The 18,109-nt window shown below is 45.4% G+C and overlaps 3 protein-coding genes across 12 annotated transcripts in view; 1 reads left to right on the top strand and 2 right to left on the bottom strand.

Moving 5' to 3' along the window:
* Positions 1-4,882, top strand: part of LOC119213202 (tyrosine-protein kinase receptor UFO) — a 31,411-nt gene extending 26,529 nt beyond the window's left edge. The window contains exons 16-22 of one of the 6 annotated variants that reach the window (XR_009955925.1): positions 78-199; positions 768-877; positions 1,054-1,213; positions 1,848-1,984; positions 2,366-3,836; positions 3,891-3,916; positions 3,971-4,882. Coding sequence is in view for 1 of the 6 variants with exons in the window: in XM_037464341.2 (XP_037320238.2) it covers positions 78-199; positions 768-877; positions 1,054-1,213; positions 1,848-1,984; positions 2,366-2,825 (989 nt within the window). In the remaining 5 variants the exon portion in view is untranslated. Of the gene's footprint in view, positions 1-77; positions 200-767; positions 878-1,053; positions 1,214-1,847; positions 1,985-2,365 lie in introns of all 6 variants that reach the window. The other 5 variants (XR_009955922.1, XR_009955926.1, XR_009955923.1 and 2 more) reach the window with 5 other exon arrangements.
* Positions 4,883-5,110: 228 nt separating this feature from the next.
* Positions 5,111-9,577, bottom strand: LOC119213210 (galectin-6-like). Of its 2 annotated transcripts, XM_062561263.1 has the most exons (14): positions 9,441-9,577; positions 9,031-9,119; positions 8,118-8,322; positions 7,922-8,035; positions 7,418-7,444; positions 7,308-7,334; positions 7,153-7,200; positions 7,050-7,076; positions 6,887-6,910; positions 6,722-6,748; positions 6,597-6,626; positions 5,763-5,851; positions 5,511-5,676; positions 5,111-5,414 (listed from the first exon to the last, which is right to left on the bottom strand). In XM_062561263.1, exons 1-14 carry the CDS (start codon positions 9,480-9,482, stop codon positions 5,268-5,270), a joined length of 1,062 nt encoding a protein of 353 aa, XP_062417247.1. In that variant the 5' UTR covers positions 9,483-9,577; the 3' UTR covers positions 5,111-5,267. The 2 variants fall into 2 exon arrangements, with proteins under 2 accessions (XP_062417247.1, XP_062417248.1); XM_062561264.1 differs by lacking the exon at positions 7,418-7,444.
* Positions 9,578-11,141: 1,564 nt separating this feature from the next.
* The window catches only part of ryr1b (ryanodine receptor 1b (skeletal)), a 60,897-nt gene continuing 53,929 nt past the window's right edge, over positions 11,142-18,109 (bottom strand). For all 4 annotated transcript variants that reach the window (XM_062561259.1, XM_062561260.1, XM_037469006.2 and 1 more), the window contains 16 exons: positions 16,746-18,058; positions 16,575-16,660; positions 15,821-15,992; positions 15,610-15,696; positions 15,225-15,485; positions 15,011-15,141; positions 14,798-14,840; positions 14,577-14,710; positions 14,441-14,501; positions 14,215-14,361; positions 13,996-14,130; positions 13,739-13,895; positions 13,272-13,336; positions 13,067-13,167; positions 12,763-12,814; positions 11,142-12,668 (listed from right to left, as the gene is read on the bottom strand). In XM_062561259.1, coding sequence (XP_062417243.1) covers positions 12,573-12,668; positions 12,763-12,814; positions 13,067-13,167; positions 13,272-13,336; positions 13,739-13,895; positions 13,996-14,130; positions 14,215-14,361; positions 14,441-14,501; positions 14,577-14,710; positions 14,798-14,840; positions 15,011-15,141; positions 15,225-15,485; positions 15,610-15,696; positions 15,821-15,992; positions 16,575-16,660; positions 16,746-18,058 — 3,041 coding nt within the window. In that variant the 3' untranslated portion in view covers positions 11,142-12,572. The remainder of the gene's footprint in view (positions 12,669-12,762; positions 12,815-13,066; positions 13,168-13,271; positions 13,337-13,738; positions 13,896-13,995; positions 14,131-14,214; positions 14,362-14,440; positions 14,502-14,576; positions 14,711-14,797; positions 14,841-15,010; positions 15,142-15,224; positions 15,486-15,609; positions 15,697-15,820; positions 15,993-16,574; positions 16,661-16,745; positions 18,059-18,109) is intronic.

Raw genomic sequence — 18,109 nt, 5'->3', positions numbered from 1 at the left:
ATACAGTGTTAACTTCCATAAGCACAGAAGATGAACAGAGTCAACGTGCACCACACTAAGCCGCTGTGTTTTTGCAGGTGTGTGTCTGCAAACTGTGGAGAGTGAAGGTTACCCCTCCCCCGTGGTCATCCTGCCTTACATGAAGCACGGAGACCTGCACAGCTATCTACTCTACTCAAGGCTGGGAGACTGTCCTGTGGTACGTCCAATCCCACACAATTAAAAGAACCGGGTCAGCAAAACACACACATTTATAGCTTGATAGGTTTGGGGTTTATAAGTTCACGTGAACGTCCGTCAGCAAAAAGGAATCTAAAGTTCAACAAAGACGTCAAGTATTTGTTACAGTGCCCACCCCTTTTCTTGGCAGGGTGTACGCAGTGAGATCATCAAAACACAAGATATTCATCTGTCGCTTTTCCCTGCAGCTTCACTTATTAATGGATGAGATGGTTTTTTGGGTTCAAGACCTATTACATGAGATGAGATGAGAAACATAAGCCTAATCAAAACAAGAATGTTGAAACTTCCATGAGATCCTGCAATTGTGGAAAAGCACAGCGGTGCGGAGCCTCGTTCCTCCCACAGGAGGAAGGAGGAGGCTTTTAGGAACAGGAGCAGGGAGCATTCGGTTCATGCCGATCGCAGGTCTTAAACCAGCTGGACTCTGTCTCCCTCTACTGAACAGCAAAGTAACATGTCAGCTGTGTGTGTGTGGGTGTGTCCGTGTGTCACTAAAACCATGTTGTCTCCATCTCGCCCTGCAGTACCTCCCGTCTCAAATGCTGATAAAGTTCATGACCGACATTGCCCGAGGGATGGAATACCTCAGCAGCAAGAACTTCATCCACAGAGACCTCGCTGCTCGCAACTGCATGTAAGCACAACCTGCCCCCGGCTTCCACTTCTCTGTCGGTTCCTGCGTGTCCTATCACTGGCTCTTTCTCTTTTAGAGCTGAAAAAAACAGAACCAAAAGTACACTTAAAAAAAGAGATTGTGCTTAAAAAATGTTCCACTGTGACTCCCCAACAACAACACTTTCTCTGCCTCAGGCTGAACGAGAACATGAACGTCTGTGTGGCCGACTTTGGCCTCTCCAAGAAGATCTACAACGGAGACTACTACAGGCAGGGCCGGATCTCAAAGATGCCCGTCAAATGGATCGCTATCGAAAGCTTGGCCGACCGTGTCTACACCACCAAGAGCGACGGGGTGAGTTCACCTGCTGCGTGTCCGCGCGCGCTCGCACACGTGTGTGTGTGTGTGTGTGTTTTCTGTTCAACATTGCGGCTTCCAATTTCTTTGGCTTCAGGTCTGTGGTTCGGATTAAGATGAATTGACATAAACATAAAATATCTTTTGAGATTAAAAAAGATCCAAGATTAGTCCAAAAAGTGGTCTGTTGCTGGTGCTTCATTTTACAGTAAAAACAAGAAACAAAACACAGCGAGAGCAAAGCAAAAAAAAAAAAAGCGGTGAGCCGCTGTCAATCATTATCTCGCCGATAAGACATTACTTCAAGGCTTCAACGTCTGGAGTTTTGAGGAGAGGGACAGGACTAGCATTGTCTTCATATTCTAACTACAAGTGTTTTAGATTTTTTGTACATGTTTTTTTTCCACTCAAACTAACAATCGGAACGGATCTCAGCCAGAAGACAGTACTGTGAAAATGTTTTAACACCTTCATGTCATGTCACCTCGCTGCCATGTCCCCGCGAGGCACAAGACCAGTAGACTTTGAGTATTCTTTGCTCCAGGTGTGTAATAAGGTATGTAAAAGCCAAAGGTGGTTCAAACCTCTCTAACACTTCCCCCTCTCTCTTCACTCTCTCCGTCTCTCTCAGTGGTCGTTTGGAGTCACCATGTGGGAGATTGCCACGCGCGGCCAGACTCCGTACCCCGGCGTTGAGAACAGTGAGATTTATGACTACTTGAGACAAGGAAACCGTCTCAAACAGCCTCCAGACTGCCTGGACAGCATGTGAGTGTCAGCGCCTTCACTTTCACATTCCTCACGAGACGCACTCTGATAGCTGGCAGCTGATAAGGAAGTGCCCCGTAAATCTCCTGATTACAAATACCATTTTAAACCAAGTCAGTCAAGGCTGGAGGATAAAGACTATCTGCATTTCATAGAGCTCTGATAATGCTTTGACTATGTTTTGTAAACATTCTCAGATGAACACTTTTTGTTCAGATATACTGTATTTTCCCGCCCATACCTCTTAATAAGCCGGAGACTAGTATTTTAATGATTTTGTTAAACTACATTTTGAAATGCATTGTATAGAAGATACATTTGTGTCTTGTGTTGTGTCTTGTCCAAACAAATACGAAGATAACATTTCCTCATCCTCTTCAGCTACGCCCTGATGTTCTCCTGCTGGCTGCTGAGTCCTAAGGACCGCCCCTCCTTTGAGAACCTGCGCTGTGAGCTGGAAAAGACCCTGAAGGATCTGCCGGACACCCAGGACCCCGACGAGATCCTGTACGTCAACATGGACGAGTCCTCCATGGAGCTCGGAGCCGTCGGCGGCCGCGACCCGGTCCGCGGGCCGACCCCTCTCTGCCTGAAGGGTCTGGATTCCGTGACTACCGTGGAGGTCCACCACCCCAACCGCTACGTCCTCTGCCCCCAATACGAGACCAACCGAGCCCTCTCGGACTCCCTGGAGAGCCTGGACATGCGGGTGTCGTCCTCCACGGCCACGCTGCCTCTACAGCCGTCGTGCCACTCCACTCCCAATCCCACGCCCGCCCCCACCCCGACTGTGGAGCTGCTGGAGGACAGGGACATGTCCAGGAGAATGCCCTGGCAGTGATGGCTCCACTTTTAAAGCACGTCTCATCACTGCCTTTTCCTTTAAATCCCAGTCCATGAACCGAGATCCTGCCTCTTGATGCTGACTTTAACAAACCCTTGTGTGAGATTTCTGAACACAAATGAACACACAACCGACGGCATTCAGAGGAAGTGGAGGATCAGGTTCGCGTTCCCTCTCTTCTAAAACGAGCACATATTTTAAGTGGGTGTAAAAGTATGTCACAGTGGGTGACTGATTCCCACGAACACTGCAGCACAATCAGAGATATGCATCCCAGCAATAAAAGACCGGATCTGCGAAACTACCTGTATACAGCAGATGGATCTCTTCCATGTGATTAAGCTAACACAAGTCTCTGTGAAACCAGCTCACACACTGCCAGGATGAATCCACAACCAAACACACTCAGGCCTGAACGCTAACGCAGAGAATCCCTCAACTAAAGTTCTCTAAACCTGAATTTAAAAGACTTTTTTCTCCCCTATAGCAGCAACACAATATGAAATATTTAAAGAAGTATGAGAATTAAGAGACCAAATACCTTTTAGTTTGAAACTGTTTCGAATGAGGAGTCCTCCATCCCCAGCAGTTTGTTTGGTGGCCTAATGTAGTGCTCCAGGTGGGACTTCAAGTAGCCCTTTAAACCCAACACGCCGTTTACACGTCACAAGCAGGAGAGATGCAATAAAAGGCTCGATTCAACATCTTCACATCTTTCATAACTCAGGAACCTTTACTGACAGAGGTGATGGTCAAACAAAGAGGACAGAGGTGATGGTCAAACAAAGAGGACAGAGGTGATGGTCAAACAAAGAGGACAGAGGTGATGGTCAAACAAAGAGGGACAGAGGTGATGGTCAAACAAAGAGGACAGAGGTACTGGTCAAACAAAGAGGGACAGAGGTGATGATCAAACAAAGAGGACAGAGGTACTGGTCAAACAAAGAGGGACAGAGGTGATGGTCAAACAAAGAGGACAGAGGTGATGGTCAAACAAAGAGGACAGAGGTACTGGTCAAACAAAGGGGGACAGAGGTGATGATCAAACAAAGGGGGACAGAGGTGATGGTCAAACAAAGAGGACAGAGGTACTGGTCAAACAAAGGGGGACAGAGGTGATGGTCAAACAAAGGGGGACAGAGGTGATGGTCAAACAAAGAGGACAGAGGTACTGGTCAAACAATTGGAGGTGGTTGGATGGACTAATGGACGGTGCATGACGGAGTAACTCGAGGCACGCAGCAGGATGAGCTCCTTCGCCTTTGTCTTTGGCTCAAGCACAGTGTTATTATACACTTTTGTAATTATTTTTTTCAATGCTGATTTTTGTATTTCAACAACTTTGCACTAATGTCTTTTTTATATAGATTATTCAATGTTTGTTCATAATTTGTATATCTTTTGTATGCTTTTCCTCTCAATTTCATGTTATAAATATCTTTGAGTCGGCCTGCAGACACCTCTCATGAAATCAGTTGCAAATTCACTAAGGCGGAGAATAAAGAATGGCAGGGCGGGATCCGGGGGACGTGATGAGCCTCGACCCCTGATGTCATCCTGCTCTCTCCAGGTTCAACACTGTAAATAGAAGATTAGCACCAGCACATTGGAGGAGGGGTAGGAAAGCAGCAGCGAGCGTGATCTGCTTTGAGGTTCGCCAGCTGCATCTTTGCATCATGCAGGCACTTATTTTGTAAATATATAGATAAATAGATATACACGTGTATCTCTATATCTTTGCTTTAGTGCATTCTTTTGTCATGGAATGGAATGTATTCCTATAATTTGTTAGGAATGTTTTCTCAAATGTACATCAAAAGGTACTTGTATATATGAACCAGTATGGAGTGATATTTCAGCATTACCTCTTTAAGATCACATACATTTGGTACTGTGTTATCATAGAATGATGCATCAATTTTTGTGCAGCATAAATCTTTCACCAATTTTAAATGCAGTTACTGTGTCGAATCAACCAGAGTGATTTGGACGAATAGAAAAACTAAAGGGTGACAAAGGTAACTCCTTTAGTCAAATCTCAGAATGTCACAACATTGCCTTCAGTGCCTTTCAGAAAGCCAGTATTTTGCATTCCAGTAGACATGCATGTGTGTATTCTCCCGGTATATTGTATCGGGAGAAGATTGTGCTATAACTGCCTTCATACTGCCGCTGATTTGTAAAAGTTTTATACAGTACACCAGTATTTTATATAAGAAATAAATGTGTTCAACATGAAAGAGCCCTCTCCCTGAGAGTTTGCATGTAGCCTGTGTTAATCTCATCCACATCAGGTGTTCGTTCATGTTTATTGATTCAATACAGCCGATGACGAGCTAAATAGTGAACATCAATGATCAAACAGCACGCTGACATATCCTTTTGGGCGGTCATCATGTGTGGAATATACAGAATGTGCGTGTCCTGCAGCGTGTGGTCTCAGAAGTGGATGTAGGAGATCTGCAGATCGCCTTCTATCTCCAGCCTGTCGATCTCGTTGAAGGACTGCAGGCGGTGGAAGAAGTCAAACAGGTGCTGCCCGTTCACAAACACCTTGAACCTCTGGTTCCCGCAGCGGATGGACATCTAAGGCACAAGGACGGGAGGGGTTGGGTAGGGGGGGTGAGGAAACGGCCGAGTGGAAAGGATATGGATTGCCCAAAAGGGACGGATGATACTCACGTCGAAGTACTGTCCCTCGGCGAAAGGGTTCATGCTGAGCTCTCTGTCCTCCTGGCCCCAATCGCCTCCGATGAAGCTGTTCCTCACCACGACCCCCTCCCTCACCCGGGGGTTCATGTGGAAGGCGATGTCCCGGGATCTGCTCACCACGAAGTTGATGCTTATTCTGCAACACACACGGAGTCAGACTACAGCGAAGGCGGCGTATACCCGAACAAACACACACACACGTAACCACACACACACACACACCTGTCTGCTCCGTAGGGCAGCATGCCTCTGATGATAATGGTCCTCTTAGGGTACATCCCTCCTGGGATCATATTGGAGTACGGCACCATCTTCAATCGGACAGGCAACATTGTGAATCCGAATCATAATGAATCATCCTGTCAGGCTCAGTTCATTATTGTTAGACTCAGCGTTTATTTGAAGTGAAGCTCTGTATTGAGCTGAGTGTTAACGTTGCTGCTGTAGTTACGGCGGTTAAACAAAAAAATGATTCCCTCCATCATTCTCTTTTTCAGGAGTCACCCTTATGGTCTAAATCAGCGGTTCCCCGGAGTATTCAGGGACATGGTAGGCGTTTTTTAAAATTAATTGCAATATAATATATAAACTAAAAAAAAACATAATTTTGTCTAGATAAGCCCCACAGGATGCCAAAGTCCACATATTACTTTATTTTTCCAATTAACACTTTTTACACATTTTAAACCCTTTTCTGTGGTGTCTTTTTCACTTTTCTTCTGGTGCTGGCCGTCTTGCTATCTCTCCTCTCTCTCGCTCGGGGGTCGTGGTTGAAACACAACGCATGTCATTTTGATATATATATTTTTTTTACATTTGTAATATTGCGAGTCTATTGGTGATGAAGCCGCAACCCCCTTGTCGGCCCACTGCGACCCGCAGTTTGGGAACCACGCGTCTAAATTAACAATACAAAGGGAAGACTTACTCTAAAGGTAAAACCCTTTTGAACTATAAATAGACCATGACAACAGGGAAGTATATTTAGAATCCCCATTGCTGCTTAGGTAGAAATCTGTCAAACAAGGCAAAAAAACGGGAAAACATTTTACTCACAGGGTTGTAGACCGGCTGCCCGCCCATTCCCTGCAATCCCATCCACAGATTCATATTGGATTATTGGAAACAATGGCTTTAAGCTTTATGAGCGTGATGAAGGCTTAATAATGCAGTGTTCTCACCGGCAGGCCTGATCCCGGGAATCCTCCCTGAGAGGAGAAAAAATAAGTTTTAATTTGTACAAACACTGAACACTTACATTTGTCAACATGCCAACTGGATACAGGACAAAGTAGCTTGGTTTAGTTACGCATAAAGGTGTGAATAACACAAAAGGACGATCGTACCTCCATACCACCTCCCACGCCTCCCTGTAAAGAAGCACAAATATACTCGCTTTGATTTTCTTTTACTTCTGAAGTAGCTCAACTTTTTAAAGTATTTTTGACGTGCATGGAATAGACACTGCACAAATTGATGAATAATGAATAAATAGAAAACTTTGTTCACCCCCATACCGCCTCCTGGATAACCTCCCTGTTAAAAAGAGGGGGAAATATAAATACTGTTTGATGATGTATTTAATTTAATTTGATATAAAGGGTTTACTTACTCCCATGCCTCCTCCCATTCCTCCTCCCATGCCTCCTGGGTATCCTCCCTGGGTATCAGTTAGAAGGAGATGGGTTACATTAAATATGCTCACTGTATTTCACTATATTTATGTAAGATTTAAGGGGAACTTCATTCAAAACTAAAACAACATACCCCCATGCCACCGCCTGGATATCCTCCCTGTTGAAAAGTAGTAACCATTTTTAATCCTGTAAAACACTTTGTTGAATTGTATTATCGCATTTGTAAATACGCATACTTACTCCCATTCCTCCTCCCATTCCTCCTCCCTAAAAAACACCAAGAGAAATGTAAGACCGAACCACTTAGTTTCTTAACTTAAATCACTCTATAGTGTGGCATACAGTAGTTTTTATCACAGCAGATGATGTTGTTTACCAATCAGACACACTATTGCTGATAACAAAATTAACACAACTTTTTCCTCTACTGACACTAATATGAGTTTTGGTAACAAGTCACATTCCAGCTTTTACAAACATTTTAACAAATATAGTAGCATCTCTATCTATAATAGGTCAAGTCGAGATTCTGACTTTTGTGTGCTCTCTTCATTTGTACGAGTGAAACAACACCGTTGCAGCCATTAACAACACCCTAGCAACCAGTAGGAGCCCATTGAGGGGAGGTAAAACATCTTGACCCAGAAAAACAAAGCAAGCAGAAGCATGTCTTGTTGACTTATGATAACGCTGAATGAAAGCTCAAAGCGTTGCTGTGACAGCTCTGGGGACCGGGAGTCTCACCCCTATGATGTTAATCGTCTGCAGGCAAACGTCTCCATTAATCTGCATTGCACGGATTCTCTCCACAGGGAGGCGGTGTTGGAAAGTGTGGAAGTCATTCCCATTGACTTTGATCTGCAAAGGGATCATGTCAATTATTGTTTATAAGTTGAGAGCAAATTGTTTGCAGTATGTATGGACCTTTGGTCGGTCTGACCTGGTAGCCCTGTGAAGTGACAATGATGACCATCTCAAAGGCCTGGCCCTTGCAGAAGGGCATGCTGCGGATCTTGTCCTCAGACCCCCAGGATCCATCCTGACAGGAGTTGAACACCACCTTGTCCCAGCCGTCGAAACGAGGGTTGAAGTGAAGGGCGATGTCACTGGACTCGGACTCTCCACAGAGCAGGTTGACGAAGAACCTGCCACAAGTAACTGCGGGTGAACCTCAGCCAATGTGTCACCGAGCCCTGAGTGGACTCATTAGTTAGAAATGAGGTGAAACGCAAACAGTCAAGGTGGGGCTGATTGTGGACAGAATCTGAAGAAGTTGGAAAAAAGAGAGCTGACAATCCAAGGTATGTGCAGTGTTTACTTTGCTTCTTGATGGCGTGTGAGTCCCTCAATATTTTGCAAAGGGTTGGGTTTGGTGATAAAAAAATGGAGCTGTGTGTTTCACACATCTTCTGATATCCAACAATGCAAAAGAAACCGGCTCCACCCAGATTTGAGATAACGAAAGGTGTACACCCAAAGAAAGATTCTGTCTTTGAGTGTACACAATCTCAGTCTGATTGAGTAAAAGTCCCGTTGCACGTAGCTCCAAGACAAATACACGCGGCTGTTCAGAGGCTTTGAATCACCATTACTTTTTGTCAGTCTGATGTCTTCGTGGTCTGTAATGCAAGTGATCTTTTTGTTTGTACATGAGCAAAAGGCGGATTGGCAGCTGGCTGGGCAGAAACAGTTGAATAAGAACACAGGAAATCCACAGCCATTGGTGAAAGAAACCAGAAGCTTAGCATCAAAACATGTGCATAAATATTCAATATTAAGAGGTGTGTTGCTGGAGCAACACAATAGTGAAGGGTCAGCCTCTTGCACACCGAACACTCTGGACACTTACTCACCTGGTAATGTTCTCAGGAATGGACCCCTGGATGTAGATGGACACGCCTTCCCTCAGGCCTCCATGAATGGGCCCCAAATAGGGGACTCTCTGTACAGAGCACAACAAACATTCATCCATCCAACACTCCGCCAAAAAGCTCACACATGATTAAACATCAAATCAGAGAGTCACAAACTTAGGACCTGGAGGAAGTCATTAAGATAAAAACTGAGTGAGTTGATTTCTAAAACATTACACTTTGATTTATGTGGACGAACACCACAAGTTAGTTAGTTACTTAGTTATTTTCATCTGTGGTTTATGAACAAAAAATATTCCTGGTAAAATTCATTATAAGGCTGTACCAAAACGTAAACTCTGTGCTCTACTGCAATGCATTAGCCAGCAGAAGTCAGTGCAGGTACTCACAGGACCGTAGACAGGCTGGTAGCCCGGAGGAGCGACAAACATGGCGGCAGCGGTGCGAGACGGACGGACGGACGGACAGAATCGGGAGTGTTTGGTGTTTTGGAAGCGATCCCTGCTGGATGCCCGGTTTTATACCAGTGAAGGCAGGGAGGGGCAGAGCAGCGGACCCAACCCAGGCCTGCATCACCGTGTTTGCATTGGACATTGACCTGTTGACCCAGCAGAGGGGCACAGCGCAACAGAGGAGTGGCGCAGCGAGGAAGTACTCAGATGCTTTGAGTTTTAGTTTTACCTGATATTTCGGCCGCACAATGGGACTACATATATATTTCACTCCCGAGTTTCAAAGAATTGTAGGAGGGTCGATCTATGATTCATAAAATATGTGACCCAGCCCGCCTGTCTGTGTATGCCGTACTAAAACACAACAATCTTATCTGCCAGCATAAACTCACCTTATATACATACTACATGGAGGCAAGAGGTTACGCCAACAAATGCTACAGGTTAAACATAAAGGCTTATATACACACACGCACACACAATCTGTGAGTGAACAAAGGCTGTTTTAGTGATACGTGGGTGTTTCCTGAAAAGCTTACAGCAAAGAACAATCCATTTAGGATATTTGATCAAGATAAAATATGTTGACAAAGCCCCTGTGACACTTTAACGCCGAGGCCTGAACATTTGATTCTCTCAATTCACCATAGAGTGTAAGAGCAGGCGTCTTCACCATGCCATTTCAAGAGGAGTGTCACAGTTAGGGTTAGAAATGGAAATGATTTATGTGTTTTCCTAATCTTTTTTATGATACATTATAATGTATTTAAACTATTGTAACTATAACAATATATTCACATAAATTGTCAGTAAGTGAACAAAAGTGTCTTGAAACTTGACTTGGCAATGAAATGCTTTATGATGGGTTTGTTTAATAGTGCATGATTGATGGTTATAAAAAGCTTCATAATGAATTGCTGGGAATAGTCAAACAATGTCTCACCTCAGTCATTATTAGGTCGACGACAGAAAGTCTGCGCTCTCTCACACATAAAGGCACATTGTGTTCTGGGTCATCTGATAATCAAGATGTTTGTGCGTCAATGTTCATCTATGCTTATCCTCAACTATATGTTCCCCCTGCAAAGAAAAAAACCTTTGAGTAGCCATGACTTTGTAGGTGCATCAATGTGTCCTGCTTGCAAGTAGTTTTTAATACATGTTTAAATATTTTTCCTAACATGCACATAGACATCTTTTAATTTATATAGGATATTGTTGTTCAAGGTTCAATCATAATGCAATTTACCTCAACTACTAAATATGACTTCTTAATATAAATCCTTTGAAAGTTGTCATTAATGGTGTTAAAAGTGACAAAAACAAGACAATGAAATCATGAATGAAGATAACATGAACATTGTCAGGTGTTCACAGGCCAGAAAGATGACTTACACTGACTGATTTACATTTGCTCAATGTAATATGAAAATGTATGTTAATGTCTCTGCCACAACATTTACAATACCCCATAGGAACGCACCTGCAAACACACACACATTTCTGTCTAATGAGAATCAAATGCAATGGCCCAATTTACAGAAATTGTGTATGCAAAGTTTTAAACCGCCCAGACAAAAGCCAGAACAAATGCGCATGCACAGTGACTTTACATGTAAATGAGGACACATGTCTCAGTTGTCCTTAAAATAATCTGTTTATTCTGTATTGCAACACAGGGTTCAGTCGGAGGACACATCAGGTGGAAAGTAGAGCTCTCCAGTCAGCTGCCTCCGGCGGGACCACAGCGTCGCGAGAACTTCAGAGTCATTGGCAAACAAGACACCCCTCGGCCTCGCACAACGGGAGTCGAGACATTTTGGATTCGCTATGGAGAGTTTGTACGTGATACGTCGTAGGACTAGTGAGACGGCACTGTCTGAGATCAACGCATCCCTCGCCCCCCCCCAAAAAAAGAAAATGTGCTCTTCCGACTTCAAACTGGGCATTAACTTCAGTGTGATAATGAGTGCCTCCACCACTTGGGGGGGGGGGACACACGCAACGTGTTCCAGTCCGACAGAGAAGAACGATTGCTCAAGTTCCTCCAGGAAGGAAAAATAAATATATGTATCTGTGAATTAGGTAAAATCAAAAGGCCTCTACGTTACTCTGTTATACACATGTCACTGTAGCCAAGGTGTACACATTAAATACATTCACGTGTTATTTCAATGCACAGACAAAAACCTATCTGTGCATAAAGTGTCATGAAACAGACTGTCAGCCAGAAATACAGACGGGCTAAAACGGTCGTCTTCAGAAGATCTGATCTGCATATAAACAAGAAATAAATACCCCTGGCACCCTCCTTTACTGCATGTGTGTATACATCATCACTACCTTTCATGGCACAGGGACACCACTGGAGATAGGGGACCACATACGTCCAGGGACGCATTGTAAGACTTCAGAGTGCAAGCTGGGTTTGTCTATACAGCCGATTCATGGCGGTAACGGGTCACGCACGCAGGACGATTTATTGTCTCTGTGAGTTTTCATTCACTCGAGGGGGAGAGAAAAGAAGAAAGGGGAAGCGAGAGGGGGGCCTACAACATTCGCTACGACTGGTTCTGGTTCTGTTTCAAAACGCTCGCTCTCATTGGATCTCCAAAAAGCCACGTACAAAAAACTCACCAACCGTACACAAAATATAAATAAAACATATCCACTCTAATCTCAAATAAAATTGTTAAAGCTAAGAAGCAGTGACATTGCTATAGGCACTATAACGTTTACAGCAGTAGCGACTGAAATAGCCTGTTTTGTCTAAATGCACTGTTACGCAAGGCAGTCTATGTATGTTATACACCAGAAAGGCCATGTAGTGTTTTCATAGCGCAATAAAAAGGCCCCTGTCTTTTCATGCCTCTCTTCAATTCCCTCTCAATGACATTGTTCTGCAGGTGGTGCAGCAGTAGAGTCAAAATGTGCATAGCTTCAAGATAGGAGAAACTAAGAAAATAGATGTGTACAGAGTCTTCCTTTTTCTCTTCCTCCCTTCCTCCCTCCCTCCCTCCCCTCCTCTCCTCTCCCGTCCTCCCCCAGAAGTTAATGCTTTGCAGGATGTTATCCAAGCTGATCCTCATACTGCTTCCGGAAGCAGTCTCCAGCAGGGAAGAAGTCCCAGCATCGCTCCTGGTACAGCTTCCACACATAGGACTCCTGAGACACACAGATGTAAAAACCGAGTAAGGACAAATTTATGATACATTTCTACAAAGTCGGAATGTGTACAAATGGAATTTCTGCACCTGACCTGTCCGGTGTGTTCCGTTTCATCTTTATTTATGAGATACATCAGGAAGAACCTGAAGTTGAAAAAGAGAAAACAAATCTCTGGATTATGTCCAGCAAGATTAGCCACAAGGTTTAGTTTTTTTAAAAGTAAAGGTATGCTATCGTTTAATGGCAACAATTATCCACTCGTTGAATGCTCTTGAATACTCGTTTTCTAAAATGATCAAACCATCAACGGTTTCAAGGCCACCTGGAACTTGGAAAGTGAAGGTAAAAGAGGGCAAACATCCTGTATTTGAAAGACAGATCACATCTGCACTCACATGTAGTTGGCCAAGTTATGTTCTTCCAAGGTGTGCGTCTCGAAGCCGTGCGGCGTCGTGTCAAAGTAGTCGCTTCCAATACCACAGATGAAGCACTTTGTCTGGAGGGAGACGGGAAAGTTGAAATGAAACACGTTCTTACTGTGTAACTGGAGGAGGAGAAGTAAAGTGATGTTTTAAATCCCCCTGATCCCCATCCTCTTACCTCCATGTCCTCTCTGACCTGCTCCTGCTGGTCCCTCAGCTCTCCAAAGGCATCGATGATCAGACCTGACAGACACACAGCATTCCTTATTAGTCCTCTTAACCCTTGATAATTACACTTCTGACTTGTCACCAAAAAATTGTTTGGGTTTCTAAACGGATTTCTCGAGATTATTTTGATGTTGATAACTGCAGCCCACATTTAATTAAACTTAACACTTAATTAATCAGGATTAATTGCAGGAAATCATGCAATTAAACGCGAATGAATGGTTTCCCAGCGCTATGTGTAGCATTCCTTTAAACCTGCATTGTGTGACACTCTGTGGTTATAGCCATTTTAAATGACAGAAGTAGAATAACAAAAACCTGCAGAAAATATATTGTCATTTTTCTCAGTTTGAGCTTGTATTTAAGTTGTGTGTAGTTATTATTGAATTGAGAAAATGAGCAGTTTTAAATACCCACCCTGGATGATAGCCAGCAAGATGACAATAACGAAGAAGAAGAAGGTAATGTCAAAGACAACTCGGTAGAGCTCGTATTCGTCGCCGGCCGGGTCCTCAATTTCATCTCCGATGCCTCCACCGGCGCGCACGCCAACGTACATGTGGAACAGGTAACACTGCGGGAGAGAGCCACGGAGAGGATGTTTAACACCAAGGACTAAAACCGACCCCCGATGCCACGGCCCCACGGCCCTCTTCTTCTGCCCGCCCACTCACGGTCATCATGTCGTCACACTTCATGTCCGGTTCGTCCTCGTCCTCACTCATGTTGTAGAACTTGCGGAAGAAGTTGAAGGCCACTACGGTGTACAGGTACACCACCACGGCCAGCAGGCCCACCGTCATCATCAGCTGTGAGGCACAGGTGCGCGGGACATTAGCGCCCCGTGTGCAGAAAGCCCCCATGATGCATCATTGTGGTGCAAGTGTGCAGACCTGTTTGCCGTTGTGAGTAACAGAGGACAGAATGGTGCGCAAGGTTTTCACACCCATGGCGATGTCCAGAAGATGAGCGGCAAAGAAGAAGTTGTTGTAGTGACCGAGGAGGGACGTCAACATGTACCAGACCAGGTAGAGGAAGGTCTAAGAGGAGAGAGGAGATGTCAGTCACACACGAGTTGTCATTGTCTGAATCAAACCACGAGCTGCTTCCTTAACTCACATTGTCGGTGAAAATAACACCAAACTTCCAGATCTGGTACTTGATGTCAATGGTGGTCATCCTGTGGAGAGAAGGACAGGTTTGTCCTCCGATATCATGCTCTTAACAGCTCATGCAGAATGTGAAGGATACGTACCAGCTAAACATCGAGGTGTCTGGCTCAGGCTTCTTTTCATGAGTCATGGCGCTGACGTCCAGAGAAGCCAAGTCCATGCCGAGCAGCTCCGCAATCCTCTCTCTGCCGTAGATGTCGCCATATTTGTCCAGCACCTGGGTATCACACACACCGATGTCCTTTCACCACGGGAACAAAAGATCTCGGATATTTTCAATTAAAGATGTAAGGGAAAAACTCACCTTTCTTTTCACAAACTTGTCCCAGTAATTGTTAGGGAAAGATCTAGGTCAAGAGACAGAAAATGAGTAGTCAGTAGTTAGTTAGATTCAGCAAACAGGTGCTTCGTAGTTCCATTATTCTGAATATCTTAAGTCTGTGAGCCAGGGGTTGGATTCGGGGCGGAGTGAATCCGGGACGGGGTCTGAGCCGCAATGTGATGATGTAACTCTTACGGAGTGTTAAGCACGAGTCTGTCCCACTGGCCCTTGATGTCGTCGTCCTCAGGCTGCTCAGTGACGTAAACACCATCAAACTCCAGCTTTCTGGCCAGCTCCTTCTCTCTCTTGAAGATAACCAGCGGGACCTGAAGGGTAAAGAGGGACAAGAAGACAAGTTATCTTGATATCCACAATGGGGCCATTTTTTTGTGCTACGAACACAACGCACCTTGAGGCAGTTGTAGCCGATGATGCAGAGGAAAGAGAGGATAGTGTGGATGATGCCGAAGAAAGCCATCGCTGGCTCCATGTAGCCTGTGCTCTCTTCCAAGAAGTAGTACAAGGGGCCTTCCTCCTCGTCATCTTCTCCTCCTCCGTCCTCGAATCCGGACCCGTCCTCCTCAGCACCGGAGCCTTCGAACATGCCAGAGGCCTCAAACAAACCCGAACCCTCCAACGGTTCCTGCTGGCCCGGAGGACTTTCAGACACCTGGACGGATCAGACACAGAAGGAGTCTTGTAAAAGGTGAAGTACACATTGCAAATATGTATTTAGATACATAAAGGTGGTTGTAAAAATAAAAAATAAAAACATTAGTCAGTTGTGCACAGACCTTGTAGAAGAGGAGGATGAAGTTAAGGGCGAAGGCGATAAACAGGGCCAAGAACCGGAAGTTGTAGAAGTTGCGAGAGAGGTAGTTCTGGGGAAAAAAGCAAAGGAACGGCATTCTCAGCGACAAACAATAAACCTAATCGAAATAAATCAACATCTCAGGCTCCATTTGCAGCATGTTTATTACTATACTGTAATAGAGAGGCCCTCACCATGAATTTAATCCTCTGAATCTCAAGCTCATTCCACAGCTCAAAGCCCTCCTGAGTGGGTTTCTTGTCCTTCTTCGACTTTATCTTCAACTTTTCCTCTTCGACCTCAGGCTCCACTTCCTTTACCTCAGGCACGGCCTTCTCTTCCTTTTCCTTCTCTGCATTCTCGGTGCTGGTCGAGACACACAAGGGGAGAGAATTGTGTTTTGCTTTGGTATTTAAAAAATTCACTGTTTTAAAAGCTGTAGCGAGTATTTGGTTGTCGAGCTGAAGGAGGAGGGCTTAAATGAGCATTTCTTTTTGGTCAAAGACCAACATTGCATCTTGTTTGTGAAAAAGCGAGACAATGAAGAATAGGCAGCATTTGTTATATTTTTAATCAAATTTTAATTTGAATAAACCACATTGATCCCAGAGATTATTTAATATTTTTCTTTTCTATGAATAATAGAACGAATAATAGAATATTACCCCCCTCCACAGCTAAGATTATGATTTTGTATCTGTGTGACCCTAATACTTTGATGTACACTAGATATGTGATAACACAAACACGGAAGATGTCTGTCAATTACATTTAAGCCAAAGGAAGATTCATAATTAATTAACCAATTTGTTCTTCGATATTTGAACTGTAAAATGACATTTACCTGTAAATTGGTCCATTTGCTAACAATGCTGAACGTCTCACCCGAGAGTCAATCAACACTCATCTTTGGCAGTAGCAGCTCAATGTGCATGGCAGGGCACTTACTCAGCTTTCTCGTTGTCCTGAGGAGTTTCTTCTTCTGGTTTAGCAGGTTTCTCTTCCTCTCCTGGTCCTCCCACTGCCACTTCCAACTGTTTCAATAATCGCTTGGCGGTTAGTTACCCATCTAATGGAGAGCGTGCACATGACACCACAGCAACAGACAGAACGCCTTACCAGTTTCCTCTTCAGCAGCGGCGTGCCCTCAGGAGTCGGAGGCTCCTCGGCTGTCGTCTCCCCAAAGTCCCCGAGTCCTCCAGGAGCGCTGAAGCCAGGCAGGCGTCCACCTTCCCCTCTCTCCTCGCTATCCTCCTCTTCCTCCTCTCCCCCTACCGCATCCAAGAGGTCCGACGCTCCGTTTGCATCTTGGATCTCTCGAGCCCCCGGTTCGGGGGGCAGGTCGCCGTGGACTTCGTCCTGCGTGGGATCAGGCATGCTGGCCAGGATCTCCGTCACCGTTATCTTCTTGGCGCCCTCCACCAAGCCGCCGCCGAACAGCACCTTCCATATGAGTGTGAAGAAGCCTTTGCATGCGCCGTACACAAACATCAGGATGCCCATCACGACGGTGTAGATGAACGTCACCAGGCCGATCACCATCTCCTTCACCGTCATTTTCCTTAGCTTGCGGTAGCGGCGGCGCAGGTTACGGAAGGTGAACATGTTGAAGAAATCAAACACGCTTTTCAGGAACTCCGCGAAGGCCGAGGCGGCCTGTGGGGGAGCTTCTTCTCCGTTTTCTTCATCGCCCTCCGCAGACTCCACCTGATCTCCGCCGCTCTCCTCTTCCTCTTCGTCGTCCTCCTCTTCGGCGCCGTCCCCCTCGGGCTCGGAGATCGACGCGGCAATGTTCATCTCAAAGATGGTGTCCTCGCAGAAGTTCACAAACATCTCCATCTTCTCGCTCTCCCCGCCCTCGTTGACCACGTCGAAGATGAACTGCCGCTTGGACTCTCGGACCTGCGGCATTTCCCACTGGTTGCGGTTCGCCTCGCTGATTTCAAAGTAGATGCGCTCGATTTTCCTGCTGGCTCCCATGATCTCGATGCGGCCGAGGAACGGGCGGAAGTAGTTGAGCACGCTCTCGGCCTGCTCCAGGAAGTTCTGGAGGCGGGTGTCATGGGGCACGTGCTCCGACAGGTTCGTGAGCAGGACGGCGATATTGAAGCCGATGTCCTTGGCCGGCTCCTGGAAGCGATCGGCGAATTCCTCGAAGTTGATCATCTCATTCTCGTCGGCCTCCGAGCAGGAGAGGAGGAACTGGATTTCTGATGAAGAGTACTGCTTCTGGCTGTCCATGGCCTTGGAAAAGTCCTTCTTGGAAATGAGCCCGCGGGGGTCGGTCACGTAGTCCCGGAAGGCGTCGGACGCCACTATGTCCTTGAGCTTGAGGAACATGTCGAAGAACTTGAGGATCATCTCCACGTTGCTGGAGGACTCGACAAGCATGTCAACCATCTGCCTGGCGATGGTGCCGTTCACGATGTTGCCTGCAAGGAGCAGAGCAAGGACGAGAGGAGATGAGAAAGATTTAGAAAGCA

The sequence above is a fragment of the Pungitius pungitius genome, chromosome 3, assembly GCF_949316345.1.
Source record: "Pungitius pungitius chromosome 3, fPunPun2.1, whole genome shotgun sequence".
NCBI classification, from domain to species: Eukaryota; Metazoa; Chordata; class Actinopteri; order Perciformes; family Gasterosteidae; genus Pungitius; species Pungitius pungitius.
This window is presented reverse-complemented; position numbering and strand designations above follow the sequence as displayed.

Coding starts and splice junctions, on each gene's coding strand:
- LOC119213210 (XM_062561263.1), bottom strand. CDS start 9,482: ATGTTTGTCGCTCCTCCGGGCTACCAGCCTGTCTACGGTCCT. Junction 8,036..8,117: donor TCACTTCACAGGGCTACCAG/GTCAGACCGACC, acceptor ATCCCTTTGCAG/ATCAAAGTCAATGGGAATGA. Junction 7,077..7,152: donor GAATGGGAGGAGGCATGGGA/GTAAGTAAACCC, acceptor TCTTTTTAACAG/GGAGGTTATCCAGGAGGCGG.